The sequence below is a fragment of the Acanthaster planci genome, linkage group LG15 (assembly GCF_054643075.1).
Source record: "Acanthaster planci isolate LZ-2023a linkage group LG15, COTS_SCS, whole genome shotgun sequence".
NCBI classification, from domain to species: Eukaryota; Metazoa; Echinodermata; class Asteroidea; order Valvatida; family Acanthasteridae; genus Acanthaster; species Acanthaster planci.
The window spans coordinates 11,133,241-11,152,670 of record NC_141791.1 but is presented as its reverse complement, the minus strand read 5'-3'; the positions used below and the strand labels follow the sequence as shown (position 1 = coordinate 11,152,670).

Genomic DNA, 19,430 nt, shown 5'->3' with positions numbered 1-19,430 from the left:
GCGTAGGTCATTGTACTCAGAACTTGGCAAAATGCCGACCACGTGCTGCCGAGAGCAGATCGCATTGTAGGGAACGCCAAAAGGGACAAATGTTTAAGATATATCTGTGTCTTTTCCGCGATAAGTATAATGTTTTGTGTTGCATATTGTATTGTACATGTCTTATTGGGTTGAAACCTTGCAGGTAGTTTGGAAGGGAAGGTTAACAAACGGAAATTGACCTCACGTGATGACAATATCATCAGCAGACGAGTCACGTGACATTAAATCGTGCCTCATTTAAACAACTATATCTCATGAAATGTTCATTCAATTTGGTTCAAATCTTGCAGATATCTTGAGAAGGGAGCGCTTTAGAGGAATTTGTACCTCATGTGATAATGACTTCATCAGGAGACAAGTCACGTGACATTAAGGTTCACTCTTTCAGGCCCTATATCTCCTGAAATAAAAGCTCATCTGGTTGAAACTTTGCAAATAACTTGAAAGAGAGGTGTTATATACGAAAAAAGACTTGATATGATGATGCCTGAATTGCTCAAATGTGCAAGAGAATGCGAAAAGGTACTATGTTCTGTTGTCGAACAGACAGATAAGCTTTCGTTTTTTGCTTCTTTTCCTCCTTCTGCTCAAAAGCTTGGATCTTCATCAAATTTACATCAACAAAGAACCCGTACGCCCAGAAGATTCTAAGAGCATGACGTCACGATGACTTCATCGAGCGATTTATTAGTGATTTTTCAATATTTATTTCAGTACATTGACTTTCAAGGCACTGTTTTGACACCTTAGCAATTGTTGATCGTCGTCAAAGTTACAGCAAGCACTAACTATAAAAACGAAGACGATACTGAAATAGTTACGTAATGATGACGTCAACAAGTGATTTCTTATTAAATTTTGAATATTTAAATATTCTGTTACATTTATAACAATCCATATCAAATCAACCGTGGCCTCCCGCAACATTCTGTTTGCAGCAATTGCCAGGATAAAAAGTGGTCTTGAATTCATCTCGTGTGGGTCAAATCACGTGACCCTTCCTTTCGGTAGAAACCTAGATATGGTCTTATTGTTTAAAAATGGTAAAACTTATCAAGTTGTTTTCGACGGTGTTAGATTATTGGGGCAAAGTATTCTTCAAATCATCTACTGATGACGTCACCTAATTATCGAGCGCCCTCTAGCGACAGGTTAAAAATACCGAAAAACGAATTTTGAATAGATGTCTGGGGCGAAGTTTGTCCGAATTGCCTGAAAATTTATGTGGATGACCATCTTTACCCAGTCAAAACGTGTGCGAAGTTTGGGAAAGTTACAATACAAACTTCTTTTGTTATTCTTGAACTGTAATTTAAAATCCATTAAAAAAGAAGAAAAAAACGGAAACTCCTTGCCCAAACATAAAAACTTGATGTAAAATATCGTCTGCTTCCCCATCTCTATTTTGCTTGGACAATTCCCGAAAATATGTATATATTTTAATCAAAGAAGCTAAAATATTCCACTAAAGTCAGTGACGATGACCCTCACTTAGGCCTGGGTCATTATTAGCTTGCAATTAAACATACTTTTTAAAGACCAGCCAAATACATCCCTTCACTTTAGTCTGGTGCTTGAAATAACAGAGGCTTTATAAGCACACCGTTAGAAAAGCGACAACGTTTAGCTCGTGGTGTGCCGATTTAGACAGTAAATCTTTCCCCTGGTAAAAGTTTCCGGGGGATAGATTTACCAATGTAAAAGTGTCCCTCCCCAGGTAGTTTTGCCCCCCCCCCCCGTTTTGCCACACAGAAGTTATTTTTGTGTTAGGTTGATGAATTTAGTCCACATGAAGTACTATTAGGTTTTTTAGCCCTTCATCAAGTTGTAAAAGGGCGGGTATGAGACTTAAAATCAATTGAGCTGTATTTCTGCAAAAAAAAATCCGATAAGGGAGAAGTCCGTATTCTGCAGACTTCTCGCACACGTAGTAATTTTCAGTCTCGAGGCGCGGCATGGTGTAGCTCTGACTTGTAGAGGAATGAAAACAACCGCGCAAATCTCGACACTGGCATCATGCCAGCTCACCGCGCGGCAGCCCGCCAACAATGTTGAAAGTATTTCAAGTTACAGTAATAGCGTCCATGTTCGCTTCAAGCTACTGCTGCTAGCCCTCAAGCACAATAAATTCAGACAAATACAACTTCTGTGCGTGCGACTCGGTCACTATGGATGCTGCTTTCAGGATAGCCTTCCTCATCCAATTGCCGTGCTTTAACGTAGCAAGCATTCCAGAAAAAGCACGGTGTCTGTCTTTACGTTGCGCGAAAACAGTTGGAATCAGGGTCTGGGTGACAGACTTGTGACGTTGCACGGGGACACATTTCTCGAGGGGGGGACAAATTTATCTTTGGGTGGGGGGGAATTACCTGGAGGGGGCCAGATTTACCTAGATAAATCTGTCCCCCAGACACTTTAACCAGAGCGAGATCCAGCAACAATGTTCGGGGGACACATTACCAGGGGACAGTCTAACCGTTTACACTGGCTGGTGTTTCGTCGATTGTATGCGGTTACCTTTACGATGAGCTCTAGAGGGCGGGCGTCGAAGGGGATTTAAGATGGCAGCGCCCAGCTTGATTTTGATGGATTTAGCGATAACGACGGAGATGCTGAGTTCATACAGCTTCTCTTAGCAAAGGCACTGTTATCAAGAAGAGTAACCTATACAACCCTGCCTGGCCAAGGGTGGACTAGTGGTACAATGGTATGTACATGTCGATGCATTTGTGTGGTTTTGGGGAGATTTGCGTAGGTCTATCCATGCTGCCATTCAGACCCTTATCAACTCTTTCGTTTATTATTAACCAAAATGCGGACTTTCTGTACACTTCCCATTGTCATCGTTTCTTTCGAGAACCCCAAAACAATTTGGTTTTGATGAAAATGAGTATCAAAATTAGTTCAGAAGCAGATACATCAATCGTGTTTTGTGTTTCAGCGGTGATTTGTCAGTATCCAAGCGCCCTCTTGCGCTCTCCATTTGTCAATACTTGGCAAGTGCGGGCGTTACTAAAGTTCGACCACCGTGTACCACTCAGTGTACCAGATTTTATTCAAATTTAACACGCAAATGGCCTATTGTTTCCCCTGAAGCAATGAAAATCTCTACTGAATGCCTGGGATGCGACCGTGCCCCTTTCCCCTATTTGAAGTGATGGAAACGATAGTCAAACCATTTATCGATCGGATGACTATAGCCGAAATATGGCCATCGCTCGAACCTGCCCCATATTTTTACCCTCTGCATAATATACCACTGGCAGGCAATTCGAAGCACTTTGTCGTTCCTTGCAGCTGCACAATGCACCAGGGGTAATTTGAAACGCATTTCTGAAATGTACAGCCTTATTTCTTGGAAAGTAAGAAAGCATGGTTAACTCACTCGGCTACTTGTCACCGATGCGGCTAGTCGTGTGTTGCCTTTTGTCCCAAGCAATTTTATTCAACACTTGTGTTGGCAGTGCAGTCGAGTCAATTACAAGTCCCTTCACAAGTCCAGTCGTAAGTCCGTTCTCGAGACCAGTCCTGACGGGGTTAGCAATGACAAACTCAATCATTCATACTGAATTATCCGTAAGTATCCGTAAATGTGACAGAATTCGAAATGGAAAGACTGGGAGAACACCGGGCAAATAAGTTGTAGCTTGAAGTGGGTAATTCTTTAATGACACCCACGTTAGAAATTACCACAGAGTCAAGTTGCAAGAGTGAAACACAACCAAAAAACTTTTACCTGAAAAGGAAAAAGAAGAAAATAGTGAACTGTTAAAGAAATGTAAAAGGAATACGCCGTGTGCGCTAAGTATGTCATTGTGCATTCTGCATTACGTAATTCACTTAATTGTTTGTGGAACGAGAAGACATTACAATTCGATTTGCGATGCGTTCGTTTAATTATATTTGAAAGCTACCATTCCGGGGATATCTCCTTTAAACACAGCTCTCCAAAGACGCAAAATATGCGCAGCGTCAAAAATTAACTAAATATTGAAATCTGTTCTGACAACTGTCATTAAAATTCAACAAATATCGGGAGTCCAGGTTGGTATGCATTAGTGCTAGACTTTGACACATAATTACTTTTGAGGCAGACTTGAAGTTTAATTCAACATCATTATTTGGTAGATAAGGTTACTTTAAAGATGCCCTGAACTTCAAAAAGCCCTTATTAAATAAAATAATTCATAACTTGAAATACTTTCGGAATGAACTACGACATAAGCGAAGGAACAGAAACCTATAATTGCTTGTTGGGATGATATTTAAAACTAAATGATCATTTGAAAGCCAGTCTAATTGCAAAAACTGTATATAGTTATTAAGCACTTTTCTAAGCGCTTTCCGTAACTCAGTTGAAGATTTGCTGGATGTTTAGCCATTGCAGAGTGAGGTTTAGGGATTGGAATCTTATATTTAACATCGAAACATGTTGGCAAAGTAATAGCAACATCATGTTGAATTGCTACGACCACAGTCTTGAGAATGCTGTCGACTAGTAGTTCAACGAATAGACAGTTTCATGATTCTTGTGTCATTTCAGATGCGCCACATTTAGGGGATATCTGCATAAGAAAAGAAAGACATACACGTTCTTATCTCGTCCATACTGGGTTCCTTCATACAGGGGTGTATTCCTCAAACAATACAAAACATATATTATCTGGAATATACCGGACACAATAACAATATCAGGGTCTTAATAAAAATTAATTGAAACTGGTTTGCTGTACGCATACATCTGAACCAAACAAAGGAAGTACGTACATATATTGCATGGCCCTTCCTGTACGCGTATGTCATCGATAGCTATGTCGCTCAGGAAACTGATGCCGCGTTCGCCAACAAAAGTAATCTGTACATGGAATCCAAATGCATGGTAATATGTCGTTAGGTCAAACTGATTTGTGAGCAATGATGAGGCGATAACAAACAATTTTGCGCTGATCCCCAAAAGTTATTTAATAAGGGAATAGATATGTGATTGACCGGTCTTAACGTGCGTTTAAGACCGGTTCAGGAGAATGGACACCCGATCTGACTACCCACCGCTACTTATAAGTGAGGCCTGTGCAGCAAAATAGCCTGCAAGAACTGTGATGCTAATGTATTATCGTATGATGCAATACAGTAGGCAAACTTATAAGTGAGGCTTGTTCGAGCCTTCTACTTGCAAATTTTCTTGACACTGACTAGTCTCACTTGTAAGTGTGCCTAGTGTATTGCATCATATATTACCATCAAAGTTATTGCAGGCTATTTTGCTGCAGAGGCCTCACTTATCAGTAGCGGAGGGTAGTCGGATCGGGTGGAATGGACGCGACTAATGCCCGCGCCGCGGGCGAGGGTATAGAGCGATCCCAATACGACGGGTTTAGCATCGATCTGCGCACTTCCGCGTTTGAAAACGAGGCTGTGTAAGCTTCACATGCACGTTGACAACAGCACGGCGAGATATACATGATACGTATGCACTGTCTGCCACAAAGTGACGCTGTGCCTACTGCTCACGATTCTTAGAAGTGTCAAGATCAGACGATTGAAAGTAAAAAGCCAAGACACAAACTACTTTTCAGGCTGCAAATTTTGGTGAAAAAGTCTTTCAGGATGACTCGATCTTAGGCCCATTATTACTTGTAAAACATTACTCCCTGGTCCGAGGAAACGTAGAAAACCTAAACTGTGACTTTCCTAGTTGCCAATCCTTTTTGCTGAGAATCCTGGAATTCATCCGGTTAAATACTAGTACCTATTCTTTCATGATATATGCGACTGAGCCTTTGTGAACAATTTCGTCCTCATGAAATTCTGGCCAATTCTGGCTGTATTAATTTTAAGCTGTGTGTATGCAGCCAGAACATAAGGTTCGTAACATCAAAAGAAAAAATTAAGGCAATTTACCGCGAACTAACGAACCTGTGATGTTCGTGTATCTGTAAGTATACTGCATGTACTGTGTCGAGTCCGCGGGCACGCGCGACGAAGTTCAGCACAGAGAGCCTCGATTTTGATGCGGATATGCGCAGACGGCTCTAATGTAAAATCCCTCTGCTATTGGTGTTCATTTTTAGCCGGTATTAAATCAAGCATATATTTATCCCTATTCATAATTACCATTTCAGTCAGAGTGTCAAAGGAAATCAATATATGATAAATTTCCAAGGATCTCGTTCTAGAATTTACTTTCATTTCCTCGACTACTCCGTCCATTCAATGGTATATTCCTTGTGCAAGTTGTTCAGAAGAATTTCATTGTATGGACTTGGCGCGCGCTCGTGACGAGCCGCGTGCGCGCAGGCTCTTGGCCAATCGGGATTGATTAAAGTGTTTCGTGTCCAGATACCAGCGCATGATTTAATACACGGTTACATGACGGGTTGTTGAATAGGGAAACTGTCTGAGATATTTATGAATGACCATTTTTACACTGTATTAAAAGTTGCTTAGTTCCTTACCGAAAACTCCGTATTAGGGTCAATGTCAATCGACGTTTCACGCCACAGGGAACCAGAGTCACCCTTCCTTGACCAGCGAGAGGGGCCAAGACCACCTCTGCAGTCGCCTGTGTACACCGTTAAGGACCCCATGTCCCCCCCGTACATGTGATACCAAAATCTAACACAGGCACCAGTGGCAGGTGCAGTTGCTTTGGCGCTGTCTATTCGAGCTTTATCGCCTGAATTCCGTGGAGCCGATGCCTCGATGTACATGTAGAACCCTCTTGCTGTCAAACCCAAAAATGGCAACAGTCACAGTTTATATCTCCAGTAACATTTATCTTCGAAATAACACATAAACAAAATCAGGAACTGTGCCAGAACTTTATTACATCCGATATTTGACCCATCATTTGTTTAAAAAAAATAACAAATACAAGCTGCCATTTAAGCGATCATATACCTTTTCAAATATGTGTCATATGTCTTCAGGTCAAACCTGCTAAAGGTGATACTTGTTGCTTAACTTAGATCCGGGAGCGGAATACGACCCCTCCCCCTCGGCATTTTTCCCCCAATATCTCTGCATGCATATTTTTCAGGAGCTGAGCCTTTAGGAGTTCTTAGGGTATAACTCTTTGCGGTCAGTTTGACACCAATTTCGTGAAAATTTAAGCTACCGTTCTTGAGCAGCGCCAATTTTGCTGAGACAGGTCAGCAAAAAATGTGCAATGCATGCAGGCAGGCACGCGTGTAGCCTTGAATCTTAAATGACCGTAAAAGCAAAACCACTAGTTTGATTGTCTTCAAACTTCATATTTGTAATGATGATAACGATAAGGAGTGTCTTTACATGCATTTCTGCTAAGTTTCAAAAAATCGAGCGTGGTACAGCCGAGTTCATGGGGGTGAAAGCCAATATGTATTTGAAATAACATAATTATTGGCCATTTTCACCAGTATAGGATCTGCTGTTTGGGTGTCATGGCTTTTAGTGGCTTGAAATACTTGAAATAGCCGTCAATTTAAACAAAAGAATAATTACGTAAATGTAAAATATCTCAGGCTGTTACAAACAATAAATATTAAAAACCATACCGAATATTGAATTAAAAATTCTACCTCTTACTAGGGCAAATGTCCATTTTGAGGGAAATTTTTTACCAGCAACCAAGGGTGATACTTTTTCAACTGAGGGTGATACTTTTGCAAACTTTGGCTACCCACGGGTAAAATAGGCAGTGTGACAGAATTACAATGTAGTCATCAAATTCATTTATTCTGTCATTTCATATGGCACTTTTACCCGTATTCACACTCGTGTTTTGTACTTACAATATCCTGTTGTATGATCTGCCGTGGGCCCAGTTCCATAGCTCGGGGTCGAACCGCTGTTGAGTATCCAGTCAAAGTCGTCGTTCTGGCTGTTGTTGTACGAACAAAACGTTCCCGAATCGAAGTTACAGTTGAGAGCTGAGAGCGGGACCGTTGAGTCTATGGACGGAATTTACGTTTTCATCAATTCACAATGCTAATACTGAAATAAGCCACAAAGCAACTTAACATGCATCGTGATTTTCAATGTCAGAAAGTGCCGAGACTTAACTTTAAGTAAGTTTATTCCTACTCGTGTAGAAAGGCCCTGTAATCTACAGTTTTTCTATAGCGTCGGAAATAAAAGCTGTCTGTCTTGATGATGGAGTTGTCCTTCTTGATGATGGATCAAGTAACACACGGGTTTCCGATGGTTTTCAAATTATTAATAATCGTTATTCTTTTCAGAAATGTGTACGTTTTTACCATAAATGAAATGTTGTGTTCACGATGATAACCAACTTTAAGATACAACTAAACCAAAACAAAGACTGTACCTACCACACTGATGCTCCAGAACGATGATGTCATCTATAGCTATGTCACTAGTGGGGCTTCTTCCACATTCTCCAACGAAAGTAATCTATAAAAAGGTACATGCCCAGACTGAGCTAAGAAAAACTAAGTTTTTGTTTCGATTAATATTGAAAACAGGTATACTGGTCACTTCTTCCTTTTAGTCCAACGTCGCTTTTTCGCACCGAACCTATCCACTAAAACTGGTGTTATTGAAATGATCTAAAGTTACGTTTTGATTTAAATCAGAAGCAGATTTGATGATTTGATTTGATGACATTTGAAGAAGAAATCTACCCATAGGAAAAATTCCTTGCCTGAAATTCACTTCTTAGGCAAACATTAATGGATGCCTCCTGCCAAAAGTCACCAGAATCACCGCTCTTTGACCAACGAGAAGGGCCAAGACCCCCTTCGTCGTCACCTGTGTACACCGACAATGTCCCCATGCCTGCCCCATGCATGTGATACCAAAATCTGACACAGGCGCCAGTAGCAGGTGCAGTTGCCTTGACGGCATCTAGTCGAGCTTGATCACCGGGGTTTTGTGGCGATGCCTCAATGTATATGTAAAAACCGCTTGCTGTCAATCAAACCAAGAAAATGACAACGACAAATAACATCTCAAGTGAAAATCATCATTAGGTACACTTCATCTTTATTAAGATATTTCTCCGGTCAGAGCGAACATCCGTTGTGATCCGTTGTGAATTGTGATTTAGTGGACGTTTGGTAAAAGTTTCCTAATGGTAATATCTGCTCCTTTTAGACGAAAACTGGAGCATTACGGGAAACTATTTTAGCAGTTTCTACTGTTGAAGTACCAAATAAAAGTAATGGTAGAGTATCCTTAGAAAGATGACTCTTGACCTTCCCCGCCTCCATAAACGTACCCTTCTTTTACTTACGATTTCCTGTCGTATGGTCTACGTCGGGCCCAGTTCCGCTGCTTAAGGTTGAACCTCTATTTAGGAGCCAGTCAAAGTCATCGTTTGGGCTGTTTTTGTACGCACAAAAGGTGTTGGAATCAAAATCGCAGTTCAGATCCAACAGTGTAGCATTGGAGTCTGAGGAAAAATGAAGATTTCAAGAAATGGACCATGAAATAGAAATATTTCAGTAAATTTTATTAAAACACTTGAAGTTGTATCTTTGGGTTTCAATTGGCCTGATTTTTAATGTTTGTTTTGCTATTTCAACCCATTTGGGGAGGTTTTGGTTTTTTATGCTAATACACATTTACATATTTCTTAGCAAATCTATGACATCATCCAAGGCACGAAACTATTATGTTGCACTGATTTTTGCGCAACAAAATGCTAGGTTTTTGTAAACACACATTGTCGTAGATTTCATTTCCTTTGACAATAATCCGGAGAAATGCAAGAAAAAAGTCGGGAACTAGAACTAGAACTGGCATTGACTAATTCATGGAATCCCGAAGGTGATGAGACCAAGGCCAAGACCAAGTCATTACACAATGAGGCCGAGCCTTTCAAAATCGGCCCAGAGGCTGGCCTTGAGACCTCCAACACTGTTCATAAATGTCGTTGGTTTTCAAGGTTGTACCAAATTTTCAAGAAGTGAAATGTTGATGTAGGGAGCTGTCCATGTTTGATCGTGAGTGGAGTACGCCCTCAACCTTCCACCTTATGTTTATATTGTTGAAGAGCAACATATCTCATCACTTTCAAACTTTCATGTGTTTTATACGCCTATATTGGAAATGGTTCTGGTTTCTTTTATGATGGATGTGATTGAATTGCGTGGGATTCCCTCAAGACACTTTTGGAATAGTGTTTGTTGCGTTTCTGGATTTAATTACAGGGTAGTGTCAAATTTTTGAAGGGGCATTGTATGTTTTTACTATTTATACCGCGCATGAATACGACATTCCATGCTCGCTTTGCTGAGGCCGCTGCGTACTACGCGTTCCTTTTCTATGGCCGACACTTCATGGACAGAAGGTCCGGCTTTCCGTCCGGCTTTTCGTCATATTTTCGCCTGTTCAGAGGCTTCTGGCCTGGGCCTGCGGACTATTATTTTGGTACCTAGGACCCATGGTGTCCGGGTGAGTTGGTTTTATAAAGTTGGAGTATCCTTGAGCTGGTAATTTATGATTTGTGTTCTCAATTATTTGTAATCTTCAGCTGGGTACAAAGGGCCTGTGTGTCTTGGATGATCACAGGGTCTACTCACTTGCATAACCCACTGTGATAGCAAAATTGCTCACTGCTGTAGCTTTGAATGGTGTATTTGCAGTATAGATTGTGCATCGTTGACATGGATATTTTATCCAGCACTATTTACTTGGAATGGTTAAATGAACTGTCATTGATCAGTTTTCACATACATTTGTGTGCCAGGTAATTAAGTAGGATTGTGTTTTTTATCAATTTATAGGGGTTTTTCTGTAGATCAGTGATAAAAGCCGACTCATCCAATCCATCCCTTACCGGGAGTTTATTTTCCACCCTGCAAAGACTCGGGTTCCGCCCCAAGCCGGCATGCAAGCACTGCTGCTAAATTTATTAGTAGGAACAGCTTCTTTTTACCGCAAGAAATATATCTTAACCGAGCAGCAAACGCGTACGTACCGCATTGCCCTTTCAAAACGATGATGTCATCAACAGCCATGTCACTTTCAGTGCTGCTTCCACGTTCTCCAATGAAAGTGATCTATAGAAAGAATATAAAAACAGATCGATCTAGGAAGGACTAAATATCTCTCTAAAGATAAAGTAAGGGGAAAATACGACTAAAAACTTTTCCTCAATTTAATTCATCTTCCCAGTTTATCACTGAACTTCAATGTAAAATCTCATGAATGTGAAAAATGATGACCTTGTAGCACACAACCATTTTAATATAACCCCGAAGTCGATATACTAATGAGTTTCAAGCCGAAATCTGCTCATATGCTCCTTGCCTGAAATTCGAGTCCACAGCAGATATTAATGGATGCCTCCTGCCAGAAGTCACCAGAATCACCGCTCTTTGACCATCGAGAAGGGCCAAGACCCCCTTCGTCGTCACCTGTGTACACTGACAATGTCCCCATGCCTGCCCCATGCATGTGATACCAAAATCTAACACAGGCGCCAGTAGCAGGTGCAGTTGCCCTGACGGCATCTAATCGAGCTTGATCACCGGGGTTTTGTGGCGATGCCTCAATGTATATGTAAAAACCGCTTGCTGTCAATCAAACCAAGAAAATGATAACGACAAATAACATCTCAAGTGAAAATCATCATTAGGTACACTTCATCTTTATCAAGATATTTATGCCAGTCAGAGCGAACATCCGTTTTGTAACCCCTAATTTCTGAAATAATACAAACTGCCGATTGTGAGGTAGTTGTAGTAGTTTGGTAAAAGATTCCTGATGGTAATATCTGCTCCTTTGAAACGAAAACTGGAGCATTACGGGAAATTATTTTAGCAGTGTCTACTGCTGAAGTACCAAATAAGAGTAATTGTAAAGTATCCTTAGAAAGATGACTCTTTACCTTCTCCGCCTCCATAAACGCACTCTTCTTTTACTTACGATTTCCTGTCGTATGGTCTACGTCGGGCCCAGTTCCGCTGCTTAAGGTTGAACCTCTATTGAGGAGCCAGTCAAAGTCATCGTTTGGGCTGTTTTTGTAAGCACAAAAGGTGTTGGAATCAAAGTCGCAGTTCAGATCCAACAGTGTGGCATTGGAGTCTGAGGAAAAATGAAGATTTCAAGAAATGGACCATGAAATAGAAATATTTCAGTAAATTTTATCAAAACACTTGAAGTTGTATCTTTGGGTTTCAATTGACCTGATTTTTAATGTTTGTTTTGCTATTTCAACCCATTTACGGAGGTTTTGGTTTTTTATGCTAATACACATTTACATATTTCTGAGCAAATCTATGACATCATCCAAGGCACGAAACTATTATGTTGCACTGATTTTTGCGCAACAAAATGCTAGGTTTTTGTAAACACACATTGTCGTAGATTTCATTTCCTTTGACAATAATCCGGAGAAATGCAAGAAAAAAGTCGGGAACTAGAACTAGAACTGGCATTGACTAATTCATGGAATCCCGAAGGTGCTGAGACCAAGGCCAAGACCAAGTCATTACACAATGAGGCCGAGCCTTTCAAAATCGGCCCAGAGGCTGGCCTTGAGACCTCCAACACTGTTCATAAATGTCGTTGGTTTTCAAGGTTGTACCAAATTTTCAAGAAGTGAAATGTTGATGTAGGGAGCTGTCCATGTTTGATCGTGAGTGGAGTACGCCCTCAACCTTCCACCTTATGTTTATATTGTTGAAGAGCAACATATCTCATCACTTTCAAACTTTCGTGTGTTTTATACGCCTATATTGGAAATGGTTCTGGTTTCTTTCATGATGGATGTGATTGAATTGCGTGGGATTCCCTCAAGACACTTTTGGAATAGTGTTTGTTGCGTTTCTGGATTTAATTACAGGGTAGTGTCAAATTTTTGAAGGGGCATTGTATGTTTTTACTATTTATACCGCGCATGAATACGACATTCCATGCTCGCTTTGCTGAGGCCGCTGCGTACTACGCGTTCCTTTTCTATGGCCGACACTTCATGGACAGAAGGTCCGGCTTTCCGTCCGGCTTTTCGTCATATTTTCGCCTGTTCAGGAGGGCTTCGGCCTGGGCCTGCGGACTATTATTTTGGTACCTAGGACCCATGGTGTCCGGGTGAGTTGGTTTTATAAAGTTGGAGTATCCTTGAGCTGGTAATTTATGATTTGTGTTCTCAATTATTTGTAATCTTCAGCTGGGTACAAAGGGCCTGTGTGTCTTGGATGATCACAGGGTCTACTCACTTGCATAACCCACTGTGATAGCAAAATTGCTCACTGCTGTAGCTTTGAATGGTGTATTTGCAGTATAGATTGTGCATCGTTGACATGGATATTTTATCCAGCACTATTCATGTATTGGAATGGTTAAATGAACTGTCAGTGTTCAGTTTTCACATACATTTGTGTGCCAGGTAATTAAGTAGGATTGTGTTTTTTATCAATTTATAGGGGTTTTTCTGTAGATCAGTGATAAAAGCCGACTCATCCAATCCATCCCTTACCGGGAGTTTATTTTCCACCCTGCAAAGACTCGGGTTCCGCCCCAAGCCGGCATGCAAGCACTGCTGCTAAATTTATTAGTAGGAACAGCTTCTTTTTACCGCAAGAAATATATCTTAACCGAGCAGCAAACGCGTACGTACCGCATTGCCCTTTCAAAACGATGATGTCATCAACAGCCATGTCACTTTCAGTGCTGCTTCCACGTTCTCCAATGAAAGTAATCTATAGAAAGAATATAAAAACAGATCGATCTAGGAAGGACTAAATATCTCTCTAAAGATAAAGTAAGGGGAAAATACGACTAAAAACTTTTCCTCAATTTAATTCATCTTCCCAGTTTATCACTGAACTTCAATGTAAAATCTCATGAATGTGAAAAATGGTGACCTTGTAGCACACAACCATTTTAATATAACCCCGAAGTCGATATACTAATGAGTTTCAAGCCGAAATCTGCTCATATGCTCCTTGCCTGAAATTCGAGTCCACAGCAGATATTAATGGATGCCTCCTGCCAGAAGTCACCAGAATCACCGCTCTTTGACCATCGAGAAGGGCCAAGACCCCCTTCGTCGTCACCTGTGTACACTGACAATGTCCCCATGCCTGCCCCATGCATGTGATACCAAAATCTAACACAGGCGCCAGTAGCAGGTGCAGTTGCCCTGACGGCATCTAATCGAGCTTGATCACCGGGGTTTTGTGGCGATGCCTCAATGTATATGTAAAAACCGCTTGCTGTCAATCAAACCAAGAAAATGATAACGACAAATAACATCTCAAGTGAAAATCATCATTAGGTACACTTCATCTTTATCAAGATATTTATGCCAGTCAGAGCGAACATTCGTTTTGTAACCCCTAATTTCTGAAATAATACAAACTGCCGATTGTGACGTAGTTGTAGTAGTTTGGTAAAAGATTCCTGATGGTAATATCTGCTCCTTTTAAACGAAAACTGGAGCATTACGGGAAATTATTTTAGCAGTGTCTACTGCTGAAGTACCAAATAAGAGTAATTGTAAAGTATCCTTAGAAAGATGACTCTTTACCTTCTCCGCCTCCATAAACGCACTCTTCTTTTACTTACGATATCCTGTCGTATGGTCTACGTCGGGCCCAGTTCCGCTGCTTAAAGTTGAACCTCTATTGAGGAGCCAGTCAAAGTCATCGTTTGGGCTGTTTTTGTACGCACAAAAGGTGTTGGAATCAAAGTCGCACCTCAAGTCTGAGACCTTGATCCCCGAGTCTGAGGACAAAATGAATTCCACCGCTTTTGCAGGGCTGATTACACAGGCTGAATCTTGTTCAGAAATACTACAGCTTCACTTAACACAAGCCTGATTTTCATTTCAGTTTTCCACCTCAAGACTATTTGATATTTGTTGTCCAAATGGTTTTGGATTTCAGATTAAAAAACTGAGTTTACCTTTTACGTTGAAAAATCGAAACAGCCTGTTTGATACAATTGATGGCATGTGGGCTTCCTTGGATTGAAATAGGGATTTTTTCATATTTATGCAAATATGTGCATCTGAACTGAAGCAAGGCGATCGGTGGAGACCGTGGTTCCTGAGTCCAGAAAAGCAATAGGGAACGATGATCCAAAAGCAATGGGAACAACAGGGAAGGGGAAGCAGTTCAGTAGCGTTTTAACCACGACGTTTTGTCGGCTCTCCATCGTCCCTGTAGGTCTGTTGTGCATGTTTTCTTAGTAGGCCTATAGGGCTGTGCCAAATATCCGAATATTCGATCGAATATTCGAATATTATTTTCCAAATTTGAATATGTAAAATTCATGAAAAGGAAGAGACAATTTTCTTTAGTATTGAATAAGAAAAATTGAACAATCGAGGCTTGTTCGGAGCAGATTCAAATGAGAAGAGACAGAACAATACACCTTACAACGATTCAAGGAATCTAAATTTTCACTCCAGGGCAAAACGTATTGTTTGTTAAATTGTGGCTTGAGATACTCCTAAAAGTGAGGAGCTGTTATAATAGTGATTATAATGTACAATTATGTAAGTTAATGTAACTGATTTTGTACATGGTTTGTTCATCAACAATGTCCCGGTCGGTAGGACCAAATAATCGGACATTCGGTCGAATTGACGGTCGAATATTCGAATAGTGCATTATTTAAATTAACTCAGGCCTACAGGCCTACTGTATTTTCCGTGCAGTGTTTTGGGGTATTATCTATTAACGTGAAATTGACAGTAGACGGGGTGTTCGTCTTAGGCTAGTGTACACGATTACCAACGTAACGAATTAGTGCTTAACAAATGAGTCGTTAAAAAGTCGTCAAGAAGTCCAAATCTACGCTAAAAAGTGATCTTAATGATCCACCCGTTTAACAGGATGTTAACCTTTAGGAACTGGTGGTGACTTTCTCTTGTTTGAGAACACAATGACACTGAGCAGTGCTTCGCCGACATCTCGTATTCAGATCAGATCTAAATACTTGTATAAATTATCAAGAAGGCCTATACGTACCACATTGCCCTTCTACAACGGTAATGTCATCAACAGCAATGTCACTTTCAATGCCACTTCCACGTTCTCCAGCAAAGATAATCTATTAAAAGGCCATAAACAGAGCTTGATCTCAGAAAGAATCGATTTATGCCAATTGTCGACACAATTATCCCTTGATGTAGTTGTGTGTGTTTTTTGTAAATTAATCCACCATCACAATTCTCAAAAAACCGTAAATTAGAGTAAAGATGAACGTGAAAACGACCTTAAAATAAATACCCGTCCAAATTACGTTGAACAACAATTTTAAAAGAACCATTCTTCCAATTCATAGATTGTTTAATTCCTTGCCTGAAATTCACTTCCTGGACCAATATCCATCCATGTCTCCTGCCACTGATCACCAGAATCACCGCTCTTTGACCAACGAGAAGGGCCAAGACCCCCTTTGCCGTCGCCCGTGTACACTGACAATGTCCCCATGCCTGCCCCATACATGTGATACCAAAATCTAACACAGGCACCAACAGCAGGTGCAGTTGCTTTGATGCTGTCTATTCGAGCTTTATCGGCTGGATTTTGTGGCGATGCCTCGGTGTAAATGTAGAAACCGCTCGCTGCGAAGTATACAATATAATGTTATACAGATAATTACGGGGCTCCAGAAGTGCCACTGACTTAATAAGATCCTGGTCTCTTTCCTTATTTCGGGCTGACGGCATTTACCTGTCAAGATGTCGACACCCTGAGATAAATATTACACAGTAACTGCGTCCTGAGGTAATACGTTATTACAGGAGAAGGGCATCTGAGGTGACATTAAGCATGTCGATACTGTTACAGAGAATAACAGATGAAGTGAGAAATTATTCAAGAATCTACATCCAGCTCCGAGGATCTCATCCCGTGACAAATGTTCTCAAGATGTCTACATCCTGTAGTTATTCGCGGCAGGATGTCGACACCTTACTGTTTACAAGGCGGCAGGCCTGGCTAAAATACTCTGGTGTCAATATATGCTCTCTGTCAGATTAGAGTAGCCGCCATACAGCCATTTGTGTTGGTGTAAACGTCCAGTAAATGATGTTTTGAAGAATTTTAAAGACGGAAAATCTTGAAAATCTCCAGGTTTTATGTCATGCAACTTCAAATTTCACCCGGTAGCAAATTTCCAAAATCGTTGGTCCCCCCCATACAAAGATGTTTATGCCACGCAAAGAGCAAACATCTGTTTTTAACTCCTAATTTCTGAAATAATACAAACTGCCAATTGTGATTTAGTTGACGTTGGTAAAAGTTTCCTATTGGTAATATCTGCTCCTTTTAGACGAAAACTGGAGCATTAGAGGAAACTATTTTAGCAGATAAGAGTAAGTGTACCCTTCTTTTACTTACGATTTCCTGTCGTATGGTCTACGTCGGGCCCAGTACTGCTGCTTAAAGTTGAACCTCTATTAAGGAGCCAATCAAAGTCATCGTCTGGGCTGTTTTTGTACGTGCAAAAGGTGTTGGACTCAAAATCACAGTTCAGATCCAACAGCGTGGCATTGGAGTCTGAAGAAAAGTGAAGATTTCAATAAATGGACCATGAACTAGAAATGTTTCAGTAAGTTTTACTAAGACCCTTGAAGTTGTATCTTTGGGTTTCAGATGACCAGATTTGAAATATTTGATTTGCTATTTCAACCCATTTTCGGAGCTTTTGGGTTTTCTTATGCTGATACATATTTACATATTTCTGAGCAAAAGTATATCATCCAAGGCATAAAACTATTTTGTTGCACTGATTTGTGCGCGGCAAAATGATAGATTTTGTAAAACCACATTGTCGTAGATTTAATTTACTTTGGCAAAAAGCCGGAGAGCAACCTTTTCTCAAAAACGTTTTCAAACAGCATATAACATCAAACAGTGACAACATGCAAACTGAACAGTGTCTGTCTGCTTTTATGTCAATGCAAAAGCGTCCCCTCTCGTCCAGAAGTGCTTGGTCAATTTTCAATGTTTAGTGCACCTTTCAGTTCATGTACCTCAAAAAGGATGTCACATAGTCTTCATACGTTGAAGAAGGGTATAGATGTACACAAAAGTAATTCTAAGAAAAGCTCATGGCATGGATACTATAATATTCAGGCCAAAGCTTATTTTGAAATTATCTTTTAGAGTTTACTATATACATCATGATTTCGACCTCTAATTTCTACCTCAATATCATTTAAAACTTCTTTGTAAAGTCTGTGACAACGGGAAAGTTATGGTAATTAAAAATTGTAATTTACGGTATTCTGGTGTCGAAAATGACAGCCTTTTTCTAATGACAAAGGTGCACAACATATGGGTTTCCCTTGATTCATTTTAAATTCTTCATAATCACTTTGGAGTAGAGTCCTTTGAGTCTCGAGTCTCCCAGGCCAAGGCCCAGATCTAGTCACTGCCACTCAAGGTGAAGGCCTCAGTGTCTGAGGCCAAGACCAGCTATTACACACATACATATATCACATAACTCTACATAATAGCAGGTTATTTCATCGCACGGAAATCATCTATTTTCGCAAAACATCAGTTGTAAATGACAAGACAGTATTACTACATATTCTGTGTGAGAAAGATAACCAAGTGTATGTTTCACTAATTATTTGCTTTGAGGGCAACATTGTAAACAACGTGGTAAACGAATTTGAATGGACATTATTATTTCTCCTTTGGCAGGTGTTGCAAAGGTCAATTTTTTTAATTCGTGAACCAAAGTACAGGTAAGAGGATGAGTCTCCCCATATAACAACCACCGCAAAATGAAAACAATATAAAATCTTTTGTTGCTCTCAATAGGCTTACGCACATACAGTTCACCATAAAATCATTTCTCAAAATTTTAAATTGCAAAAACAAAATCCCAAGATGTGAAGGCATGCATGCAGACAATTAATTCCCCAAACAAAATCTAGTCAGAAAGTCAGTAATTAAGAAATAGTTGCCCCCCCCACCCAAAAAAAATCTGACCACATTAACCCTAACACTCCTCAGTCCTCCAACAGGTGAAGGATTGAGGAGGGTTAGGGTTAATGTGTGTGTAATGTGTGTGTAAAGTATGGAGTGCTTCCAGAAATTGATAGTATATGTAATTTCTCTTCAAGACAGATAAAAACCAGCGCTTCGTGCTAACCATGAATACATGAAATATGGATGATAATCCGAAAAGGCAGACCGTGTCTATTCTGTTTCATGCACGGTAACACGTGAGAAGCTCTCGCGTGCAGACGGCCATGATGAACAGTCCATTGGCGCACACGCTTGATTAGTGCCGGTCATTCGGAGAATTGACGTGGCTTAGTAGCCAAATGAGCCAACTGTCATGATCTAAACTCATCTTGTCAGGTGCTTCTGGTTTAAATTTAACAGAAGTGATACCCACATTGCCGTAAATATGATAGAAAGCCTTTTAAATGTCACTAAAAAATTTCCTTATCAAGGGCTTCACGT

The 19,430-nt window shown here is 40.4% G+C and overlaps 1 protein-coding gene across 1 annotated transcript in view; it reads right to left on the bottom strand.

Annotated features, from left to right (window-relative positions):
• Positions 1-3,678: 3,678 nt before the first annotated feature.
• Positions 3,679-19,430, bottom strand: part of LOC110983332 (MAM and LDL-receptor class A domain-containing protein 2-like) — a 28,668-nt gene continuing 12,916 nt past the window's right edge. Inside the window, exons 12-27 of the mRNA XM_022242514.2 lie at positions 17,346-17,504; positions 16,302-16,567; positions 15,969-16,050; positions 14,560-14,718; positions 13,942-14,207; positions 13,610-13,691; positions 11,917-12,075; positions 11,299-11,564; positions 10,967-11,048; positions 9,278-9,436; positions 8,687-8,952; positions 8,355-8,436; positions 7,815-7,973; positions 6,498-6,766; positions 4,810-4,897; positions 3,679-4,607 (exon numbers count right to left, since the gene is read on the bottom strand). Of these exons, the coding sequence (XP_022098206.2) occupies positions 4,597-4,607; positions 4,810-4,897; positions 6,498-6,766; positions 7,815-7,973; positions 8,355-8,436; positions 8,687-8,952; positions 9,278-9,436; positions 10,967-11,048; positions 11,299-11,564; positions 11,917-12,075; positions 13,610-13,691; positions 13,942-14,207; positions 14,560-14,718; positions 15,969-16,050; positions 16,302-16,567; positions 17,346-17,504 (2,555 nt within the window). The 3' untranslated portion in view covers positions 3,679-4,596. The remainder of the gene's footprint in view (positions 4,608-4,809; positions 4,898-6,497; positions 6,767-7,814; positions 7,974-8,354; positions 8,437-8,686; positions 8,953-9,277; positions 9,437-10,966; positions 11,049-11,298; positions 11,565-11,916; positions 12,076-13,609; positions 13,692-13,941; positions 14,208-14,559; positions 14,719-15,968; positions 16,051-16,301; positions 16,568-17,345; positions 17,505-19,430) is intronic.